The sequence below is a fragment of the Neomonachus schauinslandi genome, chromosome X (genome assembly GCF_002201575.2).
Source record: "Neomonachus schauinslandi chromosome X, ASM220157v2, whole genome shotgun sequence".
Lineage (NCBI taxonomy): Eukaryota > Metazoa > Chordata > Mammalia > Carnivora > Phocidae > Neomonachus > Neomonachus schauinslandi.
The window spans coordinates 20,155,939-20,178,912 of record NC_058419.1 but is presented as its reverse complement, the minus strand read 5'-3'; the positions used below and the strand labels follow the sequence as shown (position 1 = coordinate 20,178,912).

Below are 22,974 nucleotides of genomic sequence, written 5' to 3'. Positions count from 1 at the left end.
CAAACAATGAATCATGGAACACTACATCAAAAACTAATGATGTAATGTATGGTGATTAACATAACAATAAAAAATTAAAAAAAACACGGGCATTCCTAAAGTTTTTAATGAAATGAAATGTGATAAATAGAATCTGATTTTCAGCTTATTTTCACTATACATTAAACCAAGAAATATCCTTTGGGTGCCAGTATGTCTAGGTCTTTGTGTTTGTTGCATGTTCTCTGAGTTGAGTGGGTGTAGATGTGAAAGAGTGTGTGTGTGCACTACTCCCCTGAACCCCTCTCATGTTCATGATTCCTCTGTCTAGCCCCAGAGTTGGGGCTCATCAAATTCACCCTCATCTTTGCCTGGTCCAAGTTGCAGTTCTCAGGTGACCAGGTCCCTTCTTTTGATGGAGTACCATCCTAAGATTTTTCTTACTCCCGGGAAAATTAGGAGACAGATCTAGGCATCCTGGCTCACATGCCCAAGGGACAGGATGCTCAGCCCTAAGCCAGATCTCAATGGTCTGCAAAGGCATTTCCCTTAATGGTTTCCCATTATGGAGCCGGTTTGTGGTATTTGATGCTTTTCTCATGATAACTAAACCTCCTAATGCTCCCTTAATCTAGCCTCCTGAGCCCCCTGCCCAAAGGGCCAATAACAGTAACTTTGGACCCCTGCAAAACTCAAGATTAACTGAGAGTGAAAGTCAAGAAGAGAAGAAGGCGAAGAGGGAAACTGACTAATGTCAGCAGATGATTTTGCTCATTGTCTGATTCACAGACTTTTCTCTAATTTCATATTACAAAATATCCTTAACATGTTGCTTTATCAGTGAATTTCATCATACATACTTTTTCTTGACAGCAATTTTGATATTGTTGTTGTCTGAAAAGTAAAGAGATTAATTTTATTACTTCTGATCAATAATTTATGTAACTCCCCCCTCCCCCAATTCCTAAGCATTGAATCCTTTGTGCTTGGGAGATTTTTTTTCTCCCTAGCAATTCACAAAAAAGAATAGGCTTTATTTTTTGTCTAATTCCCTTATTTAGCCTCCTACTTAGATATTGGCCTGTGGGTACAGGACATGCTCCATTACTCACAGGAGTAGAGTGATAGCTGAATAAACAGTAGAATAGTAAACAGCTGCTGCATAAACTAACATCTGTCTGATATTACTATTCATGAACCACTTAGCCATGTTTGTTTTGTAGTGAGTTGGGAAGAGCATGGCGCTGGGGAGAGAGGGGGTGGGCTAGTCCTTTCTGCCTGCTCTGCTTGATCAGAGCTTCCTGATAACTCACTTTCTGCCCACCTCCTCAAAACTCCTAGTCTCCTCCCCTCACCCTACAGTAGGAAAAGATCCATGGATGATTCTTGATAACGATGGATTAAAATAATGGGTTTCTGATCATATGCAATACCAAATTAGATGTAGCCCTTTTCTAGGTATTATAGTATTCTATTCTATGATTTTTTTCGTCTTATTTTGTTTTATTTTATTTTTTTAAAGGTTTCATTTATTTATTTGGCAGAGAGAGAGAGAACAAGCAGGAAGCATAAGCAGGGGGAGCGGAAAGCAGAGGGAGAGGCAGGCTCCCCCCTGAGCAAGGAGCCTGATGCGGGATTCAATCTCAGGACCCTGGAATCGTGACCTGAGCCGAAGGCAGACTGAGCCACCCAGGCGTTCCTTTTTCTCTTTTTTAAAAGTTTTTATTTTAATCACCCAGTGCTTTTCACGACAAGTGCCCTCCTTACTCCCCATCACCTATTTCTCCCATCCTTTTGTTCTGGTAACCATCCTATAGTTCTGGTAACCATCCTTCTGTTCTCTGTAGTTAAGAGTCTGTTTCTTGTTTGCCTTTCTTTTTTCCCTTTGCTCATTTGTTTTGTTTCTTAAATTCCACATATGAGTGAAATCATATGGTATTTGTCTTCCTCTGACTGATTTATTTCACTTGGCATGATACTCTCTAGCTCCAGCCATGTCATTGCAATCTATTCTGTTTTAATCAAAATTATTTATTATCACCTACTACATGGAACCAAAAATATATTTTACTAAATTGTAGCAAGAGAACAACACAATCATGTAAATTATAGAATACTGAAAAAAGTTATAAAAAACAAGGCCTAAGACTCTAATTCCGATTTATTTTCATATTTTCCTGCCTACATGGATCATCTGCTTCTCTTCTTCGTGACCTTCTTAAAGGAAAAAGCATACTCTATCTTCATTTTTACTTGGCCTGCCCTTCTGTTATCAAAATTTCTTTTTCCCCCAAGGCCTACAATTCAATTTTGAAAAATATAGCCCATCTCTGAAATTACAACCTAACTCCTAGTAGAAAAAGAAAAACTTAGAGGTGTCAGCTAGGGTTAGGGAGCAATAGCCCATCCTCAGACTAGTACCTTCTTGTAATATGGAACCTGGAGCATGAGTGCTGAGTCAGTGACACAGTTCCTATCCTTTGGCTTCATTTATTTTTCTAAGACTCAGTTAGTTTCTCAGGCCAACTCCAGCTCAGTTTCTTCTTGTAGGTTCTCTGCAACCTAACGCATCCAGATTCTTTTTTCTGCTCTCTCTAACTCATACAACTGGCAGCAAGTGGAACCCAGTGAGTCCTGTGTATTTGTTGCTACCTGTCCTCAAAGGCTTTCTGTCCTAAAGGCACGCATTTAGATAAAAGGAAATAGCAAAGATCTGAGAACAAAACTAACCAGATAAATGAGAAAACCTCATATAAGACCACTAGAAAATAGTTGTGATACCACATACAATCTACAATTCACAACGAATTATCAAATTTTTGTTGGAGTCAATTGAACAGAAACATGCAAATGAACTTGCTGTTATATTGGAAAGGTCCATCACCATTCCAGGAGTGACACGATATTCCACCTACTTTTCCCTAGTCTTAGGTGGTTTTCCTCGACAGGTTGACGCTACTAGAGAAAAGTGTCTAAGGTTTAGGTTATCTGTACTGCTAACTTCCTACTTCTTAAAGAGGGCAGTGATATTAATGACCATTAGTCCAGAAGCCCCAAAGAGAAGGCACACTTTTTCACAGTTTAACTTGCCATGTCACAAAACTATAAATATACCTTTCTGCTTCTGACCTTCTCCACCATACAAACTCACTTTAATCCAGAAGATAACTTAAAGACATCTTCATATGGTTGGCCAGCACCCCTTGAGGATTAATGTGACAAGCCTAAATTTTAGTCGGCCTAATCCTTCTGAATATCTAATTTTTAATGTAATTGGTGGCCTTCTGTTTGTATCTCAGGCCCATAGCTTTGAGGTGATGCCTGATACCTCCTGCTCATCCACACACGTAGTCTATCCTATTGCCAAATCTGTTTACTCATTCCAGTGGCTAACTGGGAATTTAAAGCAGCACCTCTGTATCCTGACATCAGTGGTTTAATCTGAAACCCCAAAACTAGGTGGTACCACGGGTGGCCTTCCTTTTTCCTGACATTTTATCTACTGCCCTGCACTCAGTCCACTCTCTGGCATTCCTCAAGTCTCCCTGTCTTTTGTCCTGTTGCTGTGTAAAGCACAACTGAGGTCAGAGGTAGTGCTTTTTCATCTTGGTATCCCTCTAATACCCAGAACTATACTTTGAACATTGTAGGTTCTCAAGAAAGTTTGGCACATAAATTCCCATTTAACATGTTTTAGATGCATACTTCTCTCTACTCCAAAAGGAAGGCCGTTGTGCAAGGCCACAAATCATTAATGGACTTCTGTAACGGGCACCTATTTAACTATCTTTCATTTGTCCTACATGCTGTTGTCACAGGTGTTCAGCAGAGATATTGACTTGATAATATCACATCCCAACTCAAAACCATTAAACTGTCATTCAGTGGATGAAATACAGACTTCTGAGCATGGTCTTGTCCTCTCATCTTCCATCCCGATCACAAGAACATACTCAGTATCTAAATGCAAAGCTTAATTATTCCAACTGTCTACCCCAAGGCTATCTTATCACATTTGCTTCCTTTTGTCCTGATTTCTTTGGTTTCTAATTCTATTTTGTTAAGCTTACCGTGTATGGCCTTTGTGTAAGCGTTAGGAAAAACGGAGAAGAAGTTGAGAGGAGAGAAGGGAGAGAGGTAAGTGGTGGAACACATGTGATGCATCTAGCACTGAGGCTTGGGAAGCAAGGAGCTGCACCAGAGAAAGAGGACAAAGTCCAAGCCCTTGAACCTGTGTTCCTCTCTGTAAGGTAAGGTGATGTGACATGGGTGCAATGGGCAGAGTCAGACCAGATGGTCTTGTTAGCCATGTTTTATTGGGCTCTGGCCTGGAATTGTCCTAGGTATAGCTAAAAGTACTTTAACCCTGTGTATTTGAGAGGAATGGGGAAGAAGCTCCAGGTCCTGTGCAGAGCTCTTCATCTTAGCTGAGCTAAGATTTTTAGCAAAAGGGTATCCAGAGCATGTGCTTTTGAAAAGACTCAAGTGATTCTGTAGCTCTGTAGTCTAGGGTGGTGGGAAGGCAGGAGGAAGAGGCAAGTAGGAATTAATACTTTCTAAAACTACATAATCATCACTCCTCACCTTTATTTCTTTAAACTGTCCTAATATTGGGCTAGTCAGCTTCCTTCAGCATCTTTGCATCTTATGAGCACTCAGTAAGTCAAACTTACTTCATCACTCCTAAGCATAAAATCCTTCTTCTAGGAAGCTCGCTCTGAATGTCAATACCATTTACCACCACACGCTACTTCACCTTACCCAACCATTTTCATCAGAATTTGAAATCTATAAAACCTATCCTGGACTTAATTTGGTTTGAGGGTTTAGAAGATGATGGTGTTGGATATGTGTGTTCCATCAGGGGTTATTTGATATGCATGAAATATTCAAGTTTGAGGGGAACTGCACTTTAGCAGACTAAGGGGCCACCAAGGTTTGAGGGCTGAAAGGCACCTAGGCCAAAAAAAAAAAAAAAACCTTCTCCATTGTCCTTGATTTTTGTATCATTAGAGATTCATTACTTTAGATTACAGTACAAATATCCTCAGGATGGGGTAACAGATTAAGTCATTAATACTATATGGTAGACTAATGCATCATCATTAGAGAACCAATAACCTCAAAAGGCACAAGTAATATATGTTTGAATGTGGAGAGGGGAAAAGAATAGATACAGATCCCAGAAAGTTACCTCGAAAGAAGAGGTAGGGGAGTGAAGGCCCTGGGGATTAGGGGAGTACAGAACAAAAGTGAGACTAGAGGGAAGGTGAAAGAACATAAATAACTTTGCCTGCTTAGTCCTGAGAGGTTGCAAAAAATGAATGCAAGTAGAACTACAAGAACTGAAGATTCCATGGGAGCATCTGCCCTCAAGCAGCACTCTGGTGTAATTATTAAAAGGTTAATTTAAAATAACACATTAATTTATTAAGCTTTCTTAGATACTTACTTAATTGACGAATCACAAGAAGGGAAGATTCCTTGAGCTACAGGTGAATTTTCAGAGAGAAAAAGAAAATAACTACTTGTTGGTGAATTTTCAGAGAGAAAAAGAAAATAACTACTTGTTGGTAGCCTTCCCAAGCTACTTGTAAATGATAATTAACATCTATTAATAGGTCTTTATTCCCTGTTGTCACTGCTGTGTTTAAACCCTCCAGGGACTGCTAGGGAGGCATAAAATATACTTTATGATCTGGGGCCACTGCCTACCCTCACCAGCCTCACCTCTGGTCACCATTATACATATATTCTGTGCTCCAGAGATCCTGAACAACATGCAATTCCCTTTGCCTGTGCCCTTACTATTTAGTTTATAACTCTAATATCGCTCTTCCAAATTCCTCACCTTTTAGGATTCACTCAGCTTGTGTCACCTCTTTCAAAGAGCCTTTTGAAATTGCCTACAGAGACAGGCATCCTCTGTCAATGCTCCTGAAGCACCCTATACTTCCTTCTATTATAGGACTTACTGTGCTATAGTTTACAGTGTCTGGCATATAGTAAGCACTCATTAACACTTATTTATTGAACCAATTCTTTAACACAGGTGTTGGATCAATGTTTATTAGTCTAACAGTCATTAATCTCTTCCCACTCAAATACTGTCTAACATGCCATCTAGCAAAGTTCCATAAGCGGATATTAGAAAATATTTCTAGGTAATTATAGTAAAGCAAGTCTTCATGTAGAATATCTCCATAGGAATACTGGAATGGTGTATATCAATTATACACATACACCACTAAAGTCTTAGACAAACAGAATGCTCTGAGTAATAGAAAGTAGTATTACCAATTGGGGCCAGTTCAAAGTCAAGGCAAATTGCTATTTTTCTCCTAATAAATGTAAAGTGTATTTGGAGTAACCAGTAAATTCCAACGATCTGTTTGAAAACATTTACTTAAAATTCTATGTGCCTTCTTGAGTTTGTGTATGAGCATATTTTTGCATGTGTACAGTTTTGGAAGGAGCTGGAATTAATAGTGTATAAACCTGAAAAATTAAGTGTGAAGATAATACTGTTGTGGTGGTTTCAAAGTATGTCTACAAATTCTTTGGTAATACTCCCTCCAAGAAGTGGAGGTTAACTCTCTTCCCCTTGAGTGTGGGTTGGACTCAGTGACTTGCTTCTAATGAACAGTCCAGGGTAGAACTGATGGTATATAACTTCTGAAACTAGGTTATAAAATATATTGTGGTTTCAACCCCTCTACCTTGGATCACTCACTCTGGGGGAAGCCAGATGCCATATCATGAAGATACTCAAGAAGCCCTATAGAGAGGTCCACAAGGTGAGGCACTGAGGCCTCCTGCTGACAGTCATCTTGGAAGAGAAACCTCCAGTCCCAGTTAAGCCTTTAAATGACTGCAACAGCTCTGGATGACAATTTGACTATAAACTCATGAGAGACCCTGAGTCAGAACCACCCAGCTAAATTATTCCTGGATTCCTAACCACAGAAACTATAATTTTTTTTTTTAAACTGCCACGTTTTGGGGTGATTTGTTACTTAGCAATAGATAACTAATGTGACTGTTAGAAAAAATAAATAACTCTTCTATGGTTTCTAGGAATATGGTGGGTTAAATATCCTGAAGAGCCTGTGTGAAACCTATTACAAATGTAATGGGAATTTGATAAATATACAATTAGAGTGTAGAACTTTAATGCACCTCTTTAATAGCTGGACACATTTGTAGACAATAAAAAAAGTCTAGTAGACAAAAAAATCTGTAAAGACATAAAATCAATAAATGTAATTTGATATCCATTTAGAGCTTTCCATCCTTCAAATAGAGAATACACATTTTTTTTTTTGGTATGTCCATGGAGCACTTTCAAAGAGCGATCACATATTTGGCCACAAAAAAACAAAAACAAAAACAACAACCTCAACAACTTCAGTGTGTTCAAGATTTACAGGCTATATTCTCCAAATTTAATTAAAAAATTGTGACCCAAAATATTAATTTCTTAATAATTAAGAAACATACTTATGGATAACTCTTGGATCGAAGAGGGAATTAAGAGGACAAAGTATAATCTACCTCAAAAAGCTGAACTAATTTTTTCGCCTCCAAACTTGTTCATCTTTCTGTACTGCCTGTCTACTGAACGGCACCACTATTCACTACCCATTTAGTTGCCCAGTCTAGAAATCTGGGTGTTGTCTTCAATGCCTTCATCTCCCATATTCAATCAGTAACCAAATCTCATCCATTCGACCTCCTTAGTTTGAGTCAAATCTGTACCCTCACTGTCACTGAGTTTGTTCAAGACTCATTTCTAGCCTTGACTATTGTAATAGTCTCTTTAATTGTAGTTAAGTGGCAGCATGGCATTGCGGCTACAATTGGTTGAGTAAGACAGACCTGGGTTAAAACCTTGGTTTTGTCACATACACTGTGAAACCCTGGGCAGGATTACTGAGACTTAGTTTACTTATATGTAAAATGGTAGATAAAAATACTTCTGTCCTCATTAAATTGTTGGGAGGGTTAAATGAGAGGATATAAAGAGTTTAGTGTCGTAACTGCATATAGTTAAGTGTTCAATAAATGCTATTATTTTTATTGTCTCATTGCCTCTAGTCCCCTCACCTCTAATTCTTTTTTCCCTTTTTAGAAAAGACAAATTCTGATTATATTACACCCCTGACAATATTCTTAAATAGTTGCCCTTCAATAACAGGATAAAAGGTAGATTTCTTGGCATGGCCTACCAGAAACTTAATGATCTAACCCTTCTCTAGCAGTCTAGCTTCATTTCCTGCAATTCTCTAGCTTGAACTTTTAGATAAAGCAATTCTGAGAAAATCTGTATTTCCAAAAACGTACTATGCTCTAATGTCTATATCTTGGTTAAATGTATTCCCTTTTCCTGGAAGGTTCTCCTTCCATTTGTCTGCTTAGGAAATTCTTTCTTATCCTTCATGTCTCAGCCCAATTGTGGCTTCTTCTGGACAAGTTTCCCTGGCTTCCCTATGCTTCCGCTGAACTATGTACGTACCTCCATTATTACAATTATCATAATGGGTTGTGATTATTGGTGTGAGTGTTCCCCACTAAACTGTAAAATCCAGGATAGGGAGCATGGCTTTTCTATTTTGTATGGTTTCTACCTTGTACGTATGCAGTAATTAGCACGATGTCTGTCATGTAGTGGAAGCTCAATAAATGTTCGTGGAATGAATGGATGAGTAGATGGCAGGATTTACATAATAACTGTTGCTATTGTTTACCTGATTCATGGTTAAAACTTGGTTTCTTGGTCTTTTTTTCATTAACATCAGCATATGTCACCTATATATGCCACAAGAAAAAAAAAAAAAAACAATGAAAATCCTCAAAGGAGTTTTAAAAGAATTTGAACATGGGCTATTTCTCACATTTAAAATACAGAAATTTAAGAAAATGATTTTAGAAGTCCATTTGTGATAAAAGTACATGTTTTATTTGGTTTATACTACATGTATTACTTATAAAATTCACAGGTTTGTAGAATTCATCAGTATTCTAAAATTAACTGAGGAATGCACTGAGCAGCATGGATGGTAATCAATTGAACAGCTAAAAAGATGATGTGTGGTTTTTAAACAAAGTTAACTATAGGGGACATGATTTTAGAAAGCTGGAAGGCAGAGAGCAGGTTTTCCCCCTATATAGGATATGACTCTTTGATTTGGCTGAAAACTTTACCTACCGAGATAATTGTACAGAAAGATAAATCCAACAAGAGTCGACTAATTTTTCCCAGGTCTGAGAACTAAACACAAGCCACAAGAAGTACCTTTCCTGGCACTGATGGAATGGGTGAAATAAGTTGGGAAATAGTATCCTATTCTATTATAATAAAAGTGGTCATGCTATTTCTCCAAATAAATTAGGTTTCTGTGGCCATTTGATGTAGTCATATTGTTCATGTGTATTTTAAAGCCTCCTTTAAAAACAGATAGTCTAAATTTGTTTATTGACTTTTTTGGGGGCAAAGTATGTAGGATGAGGTTTGTCATCCATGTGACAACTCAGGGCATACTTTTTTTCCTGGCTCTATAGTGAGGCGAGTGAAAAAAATAATTCCTGATGTACAACTACTACACTAACTCGAAGTAGTGAAGTTTCTTTTCTTCAGAAACTAAGCATAGCGATTATGGATGTGGACACAGTGACACAGTGCCCTGTCGCAGCAGGTGTTTGATAAATATTTTTCTATACAGAGAAGCATACTGTGGCTAACATGCTACATTTGAGCAGCTATATATAATTGGGTCTGTTGCTTTCTATGCATTTCATGTAGGACACTGCAAATGATGCCACTTTCTACCTTAGTTGTGAAGGTAGACTTTGGGGAAGACTTTAGTGAATTTCCTGCTTGATGACACCTCTTTCAAACCATGTTAACTTTTTAGAACAGCTGAGCCGGTTAATACAGTGCTAACAGAGCCAAGGATGTGGATTTGATTCTTAAAATGACAGTCTGGCAGTCCACAAAGGCAATCCATGTTGTGACCAGAGGCCGCACCCTGAATGCTGCCAACTTTCCACCCTCAGGTGAGTGATCACTGGTCACAGAGGGGACAGGGTAAGGCAGCCTGGCTGTCTCTGCGCAACCCATCAGCACTAGAAGAAAATGATTCTCAAAGCCCGATTTGTTGCTTTCTCTGCAGGGCACAGGTCTGTACTTTGAAGCTCTTGAAGCTCATCATTTAGGAAGCCTTTAACCTAAGGGCTAAGTGGGAGCATTCAAGTTGCTTCTGGTAAATCTCTGTTAAAATGGAGGCAAATATAACACTCAAATTTTGGATCTGTTTAATAAATTTAAAGTCTCAGTCTTACTACTTTTGCTGGCTTACAACTTGTTACTGATATTCCCTCTACTTACAGTATGACAACACTAACTGATAGCTGTGAGCTTTGGAAGTCTGAAGTAGCACAGCATTATTACCGTGGGTTTGCATTTCAATTTTTATAAAATCTTACTATAGGGTGGCTAATTTCAGGGAATAAGGCTGTTCTGAATTGTCTTTTAATGAATTAAACTCTGTTATACCAATCTTGATAATAATTTCTTTTTTTTTTTTTTAAAGATTTTATTTATTTATTTGACAGAGAGAGACACAGCGAGAGAGGGAACACAAGCAGGGGGAGTGGGAGAGGGAGAAGCAGGCTTCCTGCTGAGCAGGGAGCCCGATGCGGGGCTCGATCCCAGGACCCTGAGACCATGACCTGAGCCGAAGGCAGACGCTTAACGACTGAGCCACCCAGGCGCCCCTTGATAATAATTTCATACTTCATTTGTTCTATCTGTATCTGGGACAAAAGAAATGTTACTTGCCTCTTGTTTCAAAATAGCCTGTATAGAATGTGTGGGGACATTTTCTGTTTTAGCAGAAGCATCTGGAGCTTGATGTGAGATACTTTTAATTCCTGGCGGGAGGGGGGAAGGAAAAGGTACCTTTAAATATGAAAAAATGATATAGTTCTTGCTGCCATAATGTCTGGAATTACTGCAGTCAGGGATGTATTTATTTATGCAAGTAAAGGCAGTATCTCCAAATACAAGATGCCATCCAGTGTCTTACCACCACTGTGAGGGACAAGCCTGAATTCCCTAACTTCTGGCCCTAAATTACTCTGCCAGCTTAATCTCCCACCACTCCCCCTGCCCCAGAATGAACTGCTTTGCACTTTATTCAGTAGGCAAGGGGGAACCACCAAGGACTTCTGAATAGAGGAATTATATGTTCAAAGCTATATTTCGAGATGATTACATTCACAACAAAATGTAGGCTAGACTGACAGGAGGAAAGAGAGACTGGAGGCAAATTATTGCAGTAGTTAAGGGCACGGGTGGTGTGAATGGAAAGGAGGGGAAGATTATGAGATAGTTAAAGGAGGCAGATTTGACAAAATGTGACAACTTTTGGATGTAGAATATGGGCAATAGGCAAGAATCAAAGATGACTCTGGCTTTGTGCCTGAATAAAAGGAGGAACCGAGAACAGGTTTGGGGCTGACTGGAAGATGATGAATTTGGTTTTGTGCATACTGGATTTGAGGTGCTAATTGGTCACCCAGGCAGAGATGTCCTAGTGCTCTTGGTGTGTGTATAGAATATGCATGGGAATCTTTTGCTGAGACTAACAGAGACTTAGCTAATCTCTAGTCTAGCTGGGGACATGGGAAACTGGATGTATTTTTACGTCTGGGGAGAAAGGATGGCATTAGAGGATAGAGACTTTCCTGGGGGAGAATTCTCTGCACAAATCGCAGTACTTCAGAAACTTACTCTGCCTATCCGTATAGGCAGCCACAGCAGAGACTCTAACTTCTCCCTGGTTTGCAAATTCCTAAGGGCCTATTCACCCAGCAATCACTCAAAAATGTGGGATACTGACATTTACAACCATGAATAATGGTTGTAAATGTAAATGGTTACATCTTCCTTAATCCAAATAATCACAGATTTTATAATCGGGAAAAAAGCATAACTTGGAAAACTACATGACAAAACTATAATTATTTAACTGAAAGGTAACAGAGCAATTATAAATATTGTTCATTTTCTTACCTTCATCATTTAAAGTATGTGATGTTTTAGTCATTTCTTTATCTTTCTGTATGTTCTAACATTCAAGAAAAAAGCATTCATTAGTAATTGACCTTCTAAAAGAGACTTGCTGGCTCTAGAGCAAGCAGATTGATATAATATCTCCCTTTGCTCCAGATCCCTTACCTCTCTCCTAAGCTCTGGTCTCAATGCTAATACATAGGATCAACCTCTTTGATGAATATCTCTCACAGGTACCTAAACTAACTAGTTCAAAATGAAGCTTATCATGTGCCCATGTGCTCCCATCTTTCCAAACTTGCTCCTCCTCTGTCTTCCATATTTTTGGTTAAAGACATAACAATCTATCCAGTGATCTCTTCTAGAAAGCTTAGAGTTATTCCATTTATTTCAGATAGGGCCAATCCAATCCAACCTAATGCTTATTGAGCACACTGCTTGGAATTAAAATAAGATATACAATTCCTGACCTCAAGAAGTTTATCATCCAGTAGGACAGACAGGAAAATATGATACAGTATAGTGAGTTCTGACATAGAGGCCAGCGTGAGCACTATGGGGGCACAGAGAAAAGACATCCCACTTCAAGAGAACCTATATACAAAAATTATATCTTCATCATCATCCTCATCCTCTCCCTCTCTTTCAATCTACACGTCTATTGAGTCACCAAATTCGGACATAGTCTGACTCTGAAATATCTTAAATCTGTGGCCTCTGGGTCATCCTCATTGCCAGTGCCCTATCATTTTTTAAAATTATTTTTTATTTTATTATGTTATGTTAATCACCATACATTACATCATTAGTTTTTGATGTAGTGTTCCATGATTCATTATTTGCGTATAACACCCAGTGCTCCATTCAATATGTGCCCTCTTTAATACCCATCACCAGGCTAACCCATCCCCCACCACCCTCCCCTCTAGAACCCTCAGTTTGTTTCTCAGAGTCCATAGTCTCTCATGGTTCATCTCCCCTTCCAACTCCCCCCTCTTCATTTTTCCCTTCCTACTATCTTCTTTTTTTTCTTTTTTTTTAAACATATAATGTATTATTTGTTTCAGAGGTACAGGTCTGTGATTCAACAGTCTTACACAATTCACAGTGCTCACCATATCATTTTTATCTGGACCATCCCAGTAGACTCAAAACTATCTTCCCTCTAATCTCCTCTCTCTCAAACACTGCATCTATGTCACACACTTCAACCAGATTATCTTTTTATTTTTAATTAAAAAAAAAAGACTTCTCTCTCTCTCTTTTTTTAAAGTGTCTTTATTTGGGGCACCTGGGTGGCTCAGTCGGTTAAGCGTCTGCCTTCGGCTCAGGACATGATCCTGGAGTCCCGGGATCGAGCCCCGCATCGGGCTCCCTGCTCAGTGGGGAGTCTGCTTCTCCCTCTTCCTCTGCTCCTCCCCCCTCGTGCTCTCTCTCTGGCTTACTCTCTCTCAAATAAATACAATCTTTTTTAAAAAAGTAAAGTGTCTTTATTTAAGTAATCTCTATACCCAACGTGGGGCTTGAACTCACGACCCCTGAGATCAAAAGTCGCATGCTCTTCCAGCTGAGCCAGCCAGGCGTCCCCAGATTATCCTTTTAAAACCTATCTCATTCTTATTTCACATCTCTACTCAAAAAGCAGCAATGGCTCTCTGCTACGGAGAGGCTAAACCCATTCTCCAGCAAGGCGTACAAAGCCTTGGCGGCAACCTATCTTGTCAGTCTCCTCTGTGGCCGTGCCCTGGCTTCGCTGGCTCACGCTGTGGCTCTCGCTGAACACTTTAACACCTGTCTGTAATACTGCCTCACTATAGCTTCCCATCTGTTCATCTGGAAACTTCCTACTCACACTTCAAGACCTAATTCGATGAAGCCCTCCTTTAATAAGGCCTTTTTAGGCTCCTCTAGGCAGGACTAGTCTCTAAACACTCTGTGCTCCTCCTGCATTTTGAACAAATCAAAACTCTCCTCTTATTTTATTGTAAGGACTTTTGTTTACATGTGTCTAAATCTCTGGACAGTGGGTTCTCATGAGTAGTGATGATGTCTCTTCCATCTCTGTATCCTATGTCAACTGTTTTGCCCCTTTCTCCTCCTTCTAGCTTCACATGGGCCCTGGCCCACAGCAAGTTTTCAGTAAACATTAGCTATCATCAGTATCATCAGATATTTAAGTCAGTTTCTGCTAAACTGTATGGTACATTTAACATGAAGCTGACTCAGAACCTTCTCTGCTAGGGAGAGGAGCCAGATCTGTGTAGGACCCCATTATCTCTGACCAGTCAGTACCATGCCAGTGTAGAGGATATCCCATAGAAATAACAGTTAACCAGATAAATTAATGATCAATACAAAGCATCTACCTTTTGTTCTGCTTTGTTTTTCTGTACATCAGGCTGAGAAGATACGAAGACTGACGGTTTTTTGGCAGGAATCTTTACAAAACTATGAGAATGGCCTGGTTCTAAAAGTAAATGAAAGAGAAGTAATAGAATTTTAAAACAATTTTATCAAAATACAATTGAAGTACAAGGAACCACACACATTTAAAACATACCATTTGTTCCATTTTGACATATGTACGAACCCATGAAACCATCACCACAATCAAGATAAACATTTCCATCACCCCCAAAAGTGTCCTTGTTCCCCTTATAATTCATCCCTCTCTCTCTAGTTCTCCCTATCTCCTGTGCAACCACTGATCAGCTGTCACTATAAATTGTTTGCATTTTCTAGAGTTTGCTATAAATGGAATCAAACAGGATATACTCTTTTTGGGGGGGCTGTCTGGCTTCCTTCATTTAGTATATTTATTTTGAGATTCATCAATATTGTTGCCTGCAACAATTGTTTATTCCTTTTTCTTACTACATAGTATTTCATAGTATGGGAATGTACTACATTTTATCCATTGGGCCACTGAAGGGCATTTAGGTTGTTTCCAGTTTTTTTTTTGCTATTATGAATAATGCTGCTATGAGTCTTTATGTGGACATATATTTTCATTTCTTTTGGGCACATACCTTGGAGAGGAATGGCTGGATCACATGGTAGTTTAACTTAAGTTAGCAAACTGTTTTCCACAGTGGTTCTACCACTTTACACCCCAACCTGCAGTGTCTGGGTTCTAGCTGCTTCAAGTCCTTGCAAATACTTATTTAAATTCAGTTATTTAAATTCTAGCTATTTTACTGGGTGTGTAGTGGTATCTCACTGTGGTTTACTTTGTATTTCCCTAAGGACTAATAATATTAAGCAGCATTTTTATGTGCTTATTTGCCATCTGTATGTCTTCAGTAAAATGTCAGTGCATTTTCCCCATGTTTATTAGGTTGTTGCATTCTATATATCACATATTTTTCTATACATTTTTTTTTTTTTACAGTGAGCATACCTTCTAGATGTAGGTCTGGAGACCCATCTTTCATTGTGCCTACTTTTGGGGCTTGACAGATGCGAAACAGCCATTATGCAATAGGGCTATTATTTTCTCATTTTTGACTCCCTAAGTACAAGAACTCTGCCCTAGTCTTCCATAATCATCTACCTGCTTGGGGGTGGAACTAGGGGAGAGGAGGTTAGAATTTTTAACAGGAGGGATGCCACAATAAACACCCAAGTAATATTCAGCACCTGTCATTCAAAATAGGATGACATAGTCAAGACAGTATGCTTTGCAGGCCATGCAACTGTCTTGAGAACTTCCCAGAATTTAACCTTCCTTTTTGTGTAGCAACAGACTGGAATACTTAGCTCAGAAAACTCTCCCTTAGTGTACTGGAGGTACCCTAGCCCACCAACAAGAGTTATCTAGGCTCAGAAAGAAGGAAGACATGACTTAAAGAAAGGTAGGAGGGAAAGTTCACTCCTTTAATGGCTCAGAGATAGTGGGAAAGTGGAAGGGTGGTGGGAGAGGCTAGAGAACAAAGGAATCAGATGAGGCTTCACATTTTTACTTTGGGCCCTGGTTGCTTCAGACAAGTGAAGTTAGCACAGAGAGAAAAGAACTATTGCTCTGCTTCCCATTTGGGACTCTAGAAAGAAATCTCTTAGGCTACCTCCCACTTGCTGCCTCCTCCTCCTCACCTGGGACATGGCCCAGAAACTCTGCAATATAGTATGGTCAAGCAGAGCAAGGCTTTCTCTGAGGTTGGTCCTTCCTTCTTCCCTTCCTTCTTTCCCTCTCTCTCTCTCCCTAATTTCACAGTTAGTGATGTATCTAATTGACATATAAAATTGTAAGATAGTTAAAGTGTACATCGTGGTGATTTGATATATGTATATATTGTGAAAGGACCCCCCCATTTAGTTAATTAACACATCTATCACCTCACGTATTTATATTTTGTTGTTGAAAACATTTTAAGTTCTGCTCTCTGAGCAAATTTCTGTTATATATACAGTGCTGTCAACTATAGTCACCATGTTTTTCCATTAGCCCTTCAGACTTTATTCATCTTATAGCTAAAGTTTGTACCTTTTTACCAACCTCTTCCTATTTCCTCTTGAGGTTTTGCTTTCTCAAGCCACTCTTGGTTCCTGTGTGATGGACATGGCCCAGAAAGGGCTGAGAGTCTAGCTGGGGAGCTTGCCAAGGGGATCACTGGGGTGGAGGTGAGAGCACTCCACCCTGAGCGTTATGGGGCAGCCAGCCAGAATGGAGGTGGGATGGGAAAGCCAGAGGACTCTAAGCTCAGTGAGACCAGACCATGAGTCACTGAACTGTAAATGCCAACAGGCCAAGCACTATCTCAGTGCAGGGAAGGACAGTTCTCTGGAGACCAGAAGAGGCAGAAGACATTTTGTCCAAGCGCCATGACTTTATTCCACCTCCATGAGGTCACGGAAGCCACTGTTCCCCAAACTTTAATGTGCATATAAAGCCCTGGGGATCTTGTGAAGATGTAGATTCCGATTCAGTAGGTCTGGGGTGGGGCCTGGGAATCTGCATTTCTAATAAGCTCTTTAGGTGTTGCCCGTACTGCTGACACATAGAGGAGTAAGAACATAAGCCACACCTCTGACCCCAGACATCTGGACATCATCTTCAGGAAAGAAGCAGAAAGATGGGGGGAGGCTCCCTGAAAGTCTGGGCCATTATGGGGGCCCCACAAAGGCAAAGTCCAGAGAAATGAGTTAGAAAAATCGGTGACTGAGCGAGAAAGCAAAAGGAAGGAAGGCACTTAGATCCAGCAAACAGCGCTAGCCCTACGTGTACTAAAGCCTACTCAAGAAATAGGTTGACATTTTAGAACGACAACACCTACTACTCTGTCAGGCTGTTCTAAAAGGAACAGGGGATCGAGAATGGGCAACACTGAGCAGCAGGTCCACTGCTGCAGAAAAATATGTGGCAGAATAAAATATTTCTGCTGCCAGCAAAGCGACAGAAGTTACTCCAGGCCCAGAAAGTCCAAAGTCTAAGGAAGGGCAGGTTTTTGAGAAGGAGCTTTGGTTGGGGTCTTGGTCCTCACTAGGTCCCTAGGGCCACTGGCTTCAGAAACCTCCGTGGCACCTCCAGTCAGCAATCTGCAAGGATGACTCTCCAGGGGAAGGCAACACATGAGCTGCAGGTGAAAGCTTCCCTGGGAGGCAGAGGCCGAACAAGGAGAGGTAGCAGTAGCGGCCAGGGAGGAACAGGTTCAAAAAAAAAATGCCGCGGGGTCTTGTTGGTAATGGAAAAGTACAGAAAGGAGATCGGGAGCAGGGGCCCTGGAGAAGAAGGGCCCTGAACTGGGCGTGTGGACTTGTCAGCTGCAAAATGCGGGCTGCCCTGCTCCTGGGCGTGTGGGGGCAGCGACATGAACTGAGTGTGTAAGCAGGGAGTCTGACCCAGAGAGCAAGAGAGGCCATGGCCCTGTGGGTAGGCATTCCTCGAAATCCGTCTTTCACAACAGGGGACAGAGTGAGGATCTCTCTGCCCTGTAAGCAGAGGAGGTCAGTACCAAATCCCGTCTTTCCACAAATTACTATTCTAGCACTTCCAGTCGTAATCAATTCAATTACGTTTTTGTTCCTGGTGCGATTGCTGGTCAGTGGCGGTATCACTTGCTTTCTTGATCTTTGAAGAAGCTTAAAGAAACACAGGAAAATATTTATTTTTTAAAATAGTGGAAATGACCAAGTTATCCAAGATAGATTCTATTTATTCTTTCTGGCCCAGTAGGAGGAGAGCCGTATGCTAATCTACATATGAAGCTGTAGGGAGGAATTGGAGAGGGTAAGTAGTGGGTTCTCAGTGGGAGGCACTTGTGTCCCCTAGGGGACATTTGGAAATGTCTGGAGACATGGTGATTGTTACAGATGTGGCGAGGGAGGGTTGCTCCTGGCATCTAGTGGGTAGAGGCCAGGGATGCTGCTAAACAGTCCACAAGGCAAAGGATGGCCCCCACAACAAAGCGCTATCCAGCCCAAGAGGTCGGTAGCGGCAAGGTTGAGAAACCTGAGGAGAGATGTGATGGGGAGGCAGGACAATCGCTTTTACGATATTATCTTGTATAATTAAAGCTCTACTCGGGGAAACAGAGTTGTCTTCTGGGAGAAGGGAAAAACTCCAACCCTCCAGCCTGCCCAGTGAGAATGTGGCCTTTTCTCTGCGTGGGGAGGCACAGCAGTGCAATAACTATGCTGGAGACCCCACGAGAGTGCTTGTGATCATCCTGGGCCATACCTCAGAGCTCTGGTGGAGGCAACAATGCTCATGGACCTCAGCTGGGAAAGAGGTGACCGAAGTTCCTGTTGCTAATGATTTAGATAGACAAATTCCAAACTGTGTGTGCTGATTGGATTCCCACTAGAGTTTTAAGATGTGCATCCCTGGGGCGCCTGGGTGGCTCAGTCAGTTAGGGGTCTGCCTTCGGCTCAGGTCATGATCCCAGGGTGCTGGGATCGACTCCTGGTGCATGGGGCTCCTTGCTCGGTGGGGAGCCTGCTTCTCCCTCTCCCTCTGCCCTTCCCCTTACTCTTGTGTGCTCTCTCGTTCTGCTCTCTTTCTCTCTCTCAAATAAATAAATAAATAAATAAATAAATAAATAAATAAATAAATAAAATCTTTACAAAAAAAGATGTGGATCCCTTTGGGTCTACGTGGTGGAAGATGACAGCCTTATTATAGTGGTAGAAGTCTATTTCATATGTGAAAGAGATCTCTTCATTCTCCGGTCCACCTATGTGATGATACTGTGAACATGATTTTTTTTTTTATATTTTCCTTTTTAAAAACCATTTGAGGTGGCCACTCTTTAAGATGCCTACCTGAAACTTTCTTCCTACCTAAAGTAAGAGTTAACAGTTAAAGACGGAGGAAGCAATATAGCTGCTGAAGTGATTTTTTTTTATCCCGGAGGCAGAGGTTACAGCCTCATCATTTCACTGAACTACATTATGAGCTTTTCTTACTGACTCCCCTTTCCTAAACTTCATTCTTTCCTTCCTTTCACATTGTCTGTTCTTACTGGCTCGTCCTTTAAAAACTTTCTCTTGCACATATTTTCTCTCTCATTTTTTTTAAAAAAAGCCCTTTATATAGGGGCACCTGGGTGGCTCCATCAGTTAAGCGGCTGATTTTGGCTCAGGTCATGATCTCAGGGTCCTGGGATGGAGCCACGTGTCCGGATCTGTACTCAGTGGGCAGTCTGCTTCTCCCTCTCCCTCTGCCCCCCGCCCCGCTCATGCTCTCTCTTTCTCTCTCAAATAAGTAAGTAAATAAGTAAATAAAACCTTTTAAAAAGCCATTTACTTTCTGTACTCCTTTTAAAACTTCTTTTCTCTCTATTCCTTTTCCTCTCTCCTGCTTCCCTTCCCTCTTCTTCCCTGCCCTATCCTATCCTGCCCCATCCTACCCTGCTCTATCCTCTCCTCTCCTGCCCTATCTTATCCCACTCTATCCTATCCTGCCCCATCCTCTCCTGCTCTATCTTATCCTCCCCTGCCCTATTTTATCCTATCCTATCCACCCATCCACTCTTTTTCTGTTACTCTCTCTTTACTGGCCCACTTTTAAAAAGTTTTCCATTTCTTTTCTTTCCCTTTCCAATTCTCTCTTTTATGTACTCTTTACTGGTTTCTCCTATTTCAAATCAGGCTTATCTATTTAGGTATATATCTTTCTATCCATGTCTGCCTGTCTGTCTATCTATCCATCCATCCATCATCTACCCACATTTACCTACCTAGATATCTATCCATCTTTATTACATTGTATCTTTTATTGACTGTTTTTTATTGAAGTATAGTTGACACACACTTGACTTCTCCTTTGTAAGTCCTCCCCCCACCCCCCATTATACATAATTGCACTTGCTTTACTCAAGGGCCCCTCTCTCTCCCTCTCCCATTGTCTCCCTCTCTCCTGTATTTAACACTTACCTCTATGGATTCATCGCTCATCCACTTGTCTTTTTCCCCTTAACTTCCTCCTTCTGCTCTTTCTTCCTTCCTTTCATCCTCCTTCCCTTCTCCTTGCTACATTCCTTCTCTGTTTCTCTCTTCACCCTCCAACCCTCCGTCCCTCCCATCTTCATTTCTCCCTCCCTTCCTCCTCCCCTCTGCCCCCATTTTTCCCTCCCTCCCTCCTTCCTCCCATTTTCCCTTTACTTTCTTTGTACTGGCTCCACTTCTAAACACTTTTCCTTTCCTTCTCTCCTTTCTCTCCTTCTACCTTTCCTATATATTCTCCTCTAGTGGCTTCCACCTTTTTTTTAAATCTATATAGCTACCATCCACCTCCCTACCATCTAGCTGTCATCCTTCCATCTTTATTTCAATTTTATGTGACTTCTGTTAGATTGTTTTCTCCTTGTCCTCCACTCTGTACTTCATGTTCTTACTAGCTTCTCCTTTTCAACTCCTCTGTGTCTCACTCTAATATTTGTTCTTTTTATTTTACTATTTTCCTAGTCTCACCCCAGTTTAGAATTCTTCTCTTTTTCGCCTTCTTCTTTCCCTCTCTTCCCTCCCCTCCCTTCTACCTTTCCACCTCCATCTCCTGTGTCTACATCTCCTTCCTACTCCTTTCATTCTCCTCCTCTGGATTGCTTTGTCTTCTTTTGGTGAACCTGCACTTCTGCCTTCCCTCCTCCCTCCTCACCCCTACTTCTTGCCTTCCCTCTATCCTCACCTCCTCCCTTTCTTCTTTTTCCTGCTCCTTTCCTCCCTCCTGCCCTCCATTCTTCATATACTCCTTTGTACCGATTCCCCTTTTAAACTTTTTCCCCTTCACACTCTCTCCTGTTACCTTTTAATATTGTCTTTTGTATGAGACCCTCCTCAGAAAATCCTGTCTACCTATCTACGTGGTTTCCATCCATCCCTTCACCCTTATTTTTTTAAAAAGATTTTATTTATTTGACAGAGAGAGAGAACACAGGCAGGGGGAGCAGCAGGCAGATGGAGAGGGAGAAGCAGGCCCCCTGCTGTGCGATGTGGGGGGCTTGATCCCAGGACCCCAGGATCATGATCCGAGCCAAAGGAAGACGCTTAACGACTGAGCCACCCTGGTGCCCCTCACCCTTATTTTTTTAGCTGACTTCTCTTTACATCTCTCTACCCTCTATTCCTCCCTTCCTCCCTCTTCCCTTTCTTCTGGATACCCGTTACCTTTTCTCACTCCCTTCTTTGTCTTTTTCTTTCTTTTCTTTCCCTGCCTGCATGCTTGCCTTACTTCTTCCTCTTTCCTCCCTTCCCTTTCCCCTCCCTCCTGCTTCCTTCATCCTTCCTTCCCTCCTATTTCCTTCTTTCTTACCTTCACCCATCTGCTCACCCTCTCTCTCCCATTTGCGTTCTTTTCTTCGATTTCCCCTCCTTCCTCTTTCCTTTCTTCCTGCCATTCTTCTTCTACTCTCTTTTTTACTACTCCTCTTTTTAAACTTTTTTCCCCTTTCCCCTCTCTTTCTTTATGCATCTTTGTCCTGCCTTCACTGCTGCTTTCCCCTATTTAAAAATCAGTTTTTTTTTCGGGGCACCTGGGTGGCTCAGTTGGTTAAGCATCCACCTTCGGCTCAGAGTCCTGGGATTGAGCCCCGCATCAGGTTTCCTGCTCAGTGGGGAGTCTGCTTCTCTCTCTTCCTCTGCCCCTCCCCCTGCTCATGCACGTGCTCTCTCTCTCTCTCTCAAATAAATAAATAAATAAAATTTTTTTAAAAATCAGGTTTTTTTCTACCTATACACCTGCCTAGCTGGCTATCTATACAGCTATCAATCATCTTTCTGTCTTTATTTTACTGTCTTTCTTTACTGCCTTCTAGTTTTTAATTCTCTTGCAAATCACACAATTGTACTTGATTTTCTTACTGGTCTTCCCTCCCCTGTAAGTAATGTTTCCCTATTGACTCATCCTGTACAAACTTTTCTTTTCTTCCTTCTTTGCTTCTTATTGCTCCCTCCCTTCCTTTTTCTTTTTTGTGGCTCATTATAACAACTTCTTTCCTTCTCTCTCTCATTTTGTATGTTTTTTTGTCCTGTCTTACTCCTGGTTTCTCCTATATGAAATCCTATCTGTCTATCCACCCACCCACTACTGTTGAGCTGTCTCATCACTTTACCTGTCTTTATTTTACTCTATTTTTAAGTAATTTCTTTTTAGATCTTTCTCTCTCCCTGCCTTCCTCAGTTGTACTTAATTTTCCCAGTAGCTCCTGCTTTTTAAACTCCTGTGTCCTTACTCTCACATCCTGTTATTTTTTTTTTACCAATTTTCCTAGCCTCATCCCTTTCAAAATTCTTTGCTTTCTCCCTCCATCCTTTCCTCCCTTCTTAAGCTGTCATACCTGCTTCCTAGAACATCTTCCTATTTATCTTTTTTATGCTCCTTTTCCTTCTCAGTGGAATGTACTTTTAAAGTCCAGTCTTTTCTATGTATCGCTGTATCTATTTTATTTTACTGTATTTCTTAACTAGTTTCTTCTTTTTAGATC

At 40.8% G+C, this 22,974-nt stretch overlaps 1 protein-coding gene across 1 annotated transcript in view; it reads right to left on the bottom strand.

Moving 5' to 3' along the window:
• The window catches only part of LOC110576030 (fibrous sheath-interacting protein 2-like), a gene marked incomplete at its 5' end in the record, with an annotated part of 73,291 nt that overhangs the window by 41,623 nt on the left and 8,694 nt on the right, over nucleotides 1–22,974 (bottom strand). Inside the window, one exon of the mRNA XM_021685107.1 lies at nucleotides 14,422–14,522. Coding sequence (XP_021540782.1) covers nucleotides 14,422–14,522 — 101 coding nt within the window. The remainder of the gene's footprint in view (nucleotides 1–14,421; nucleotides 14,523–22,974) is intronic.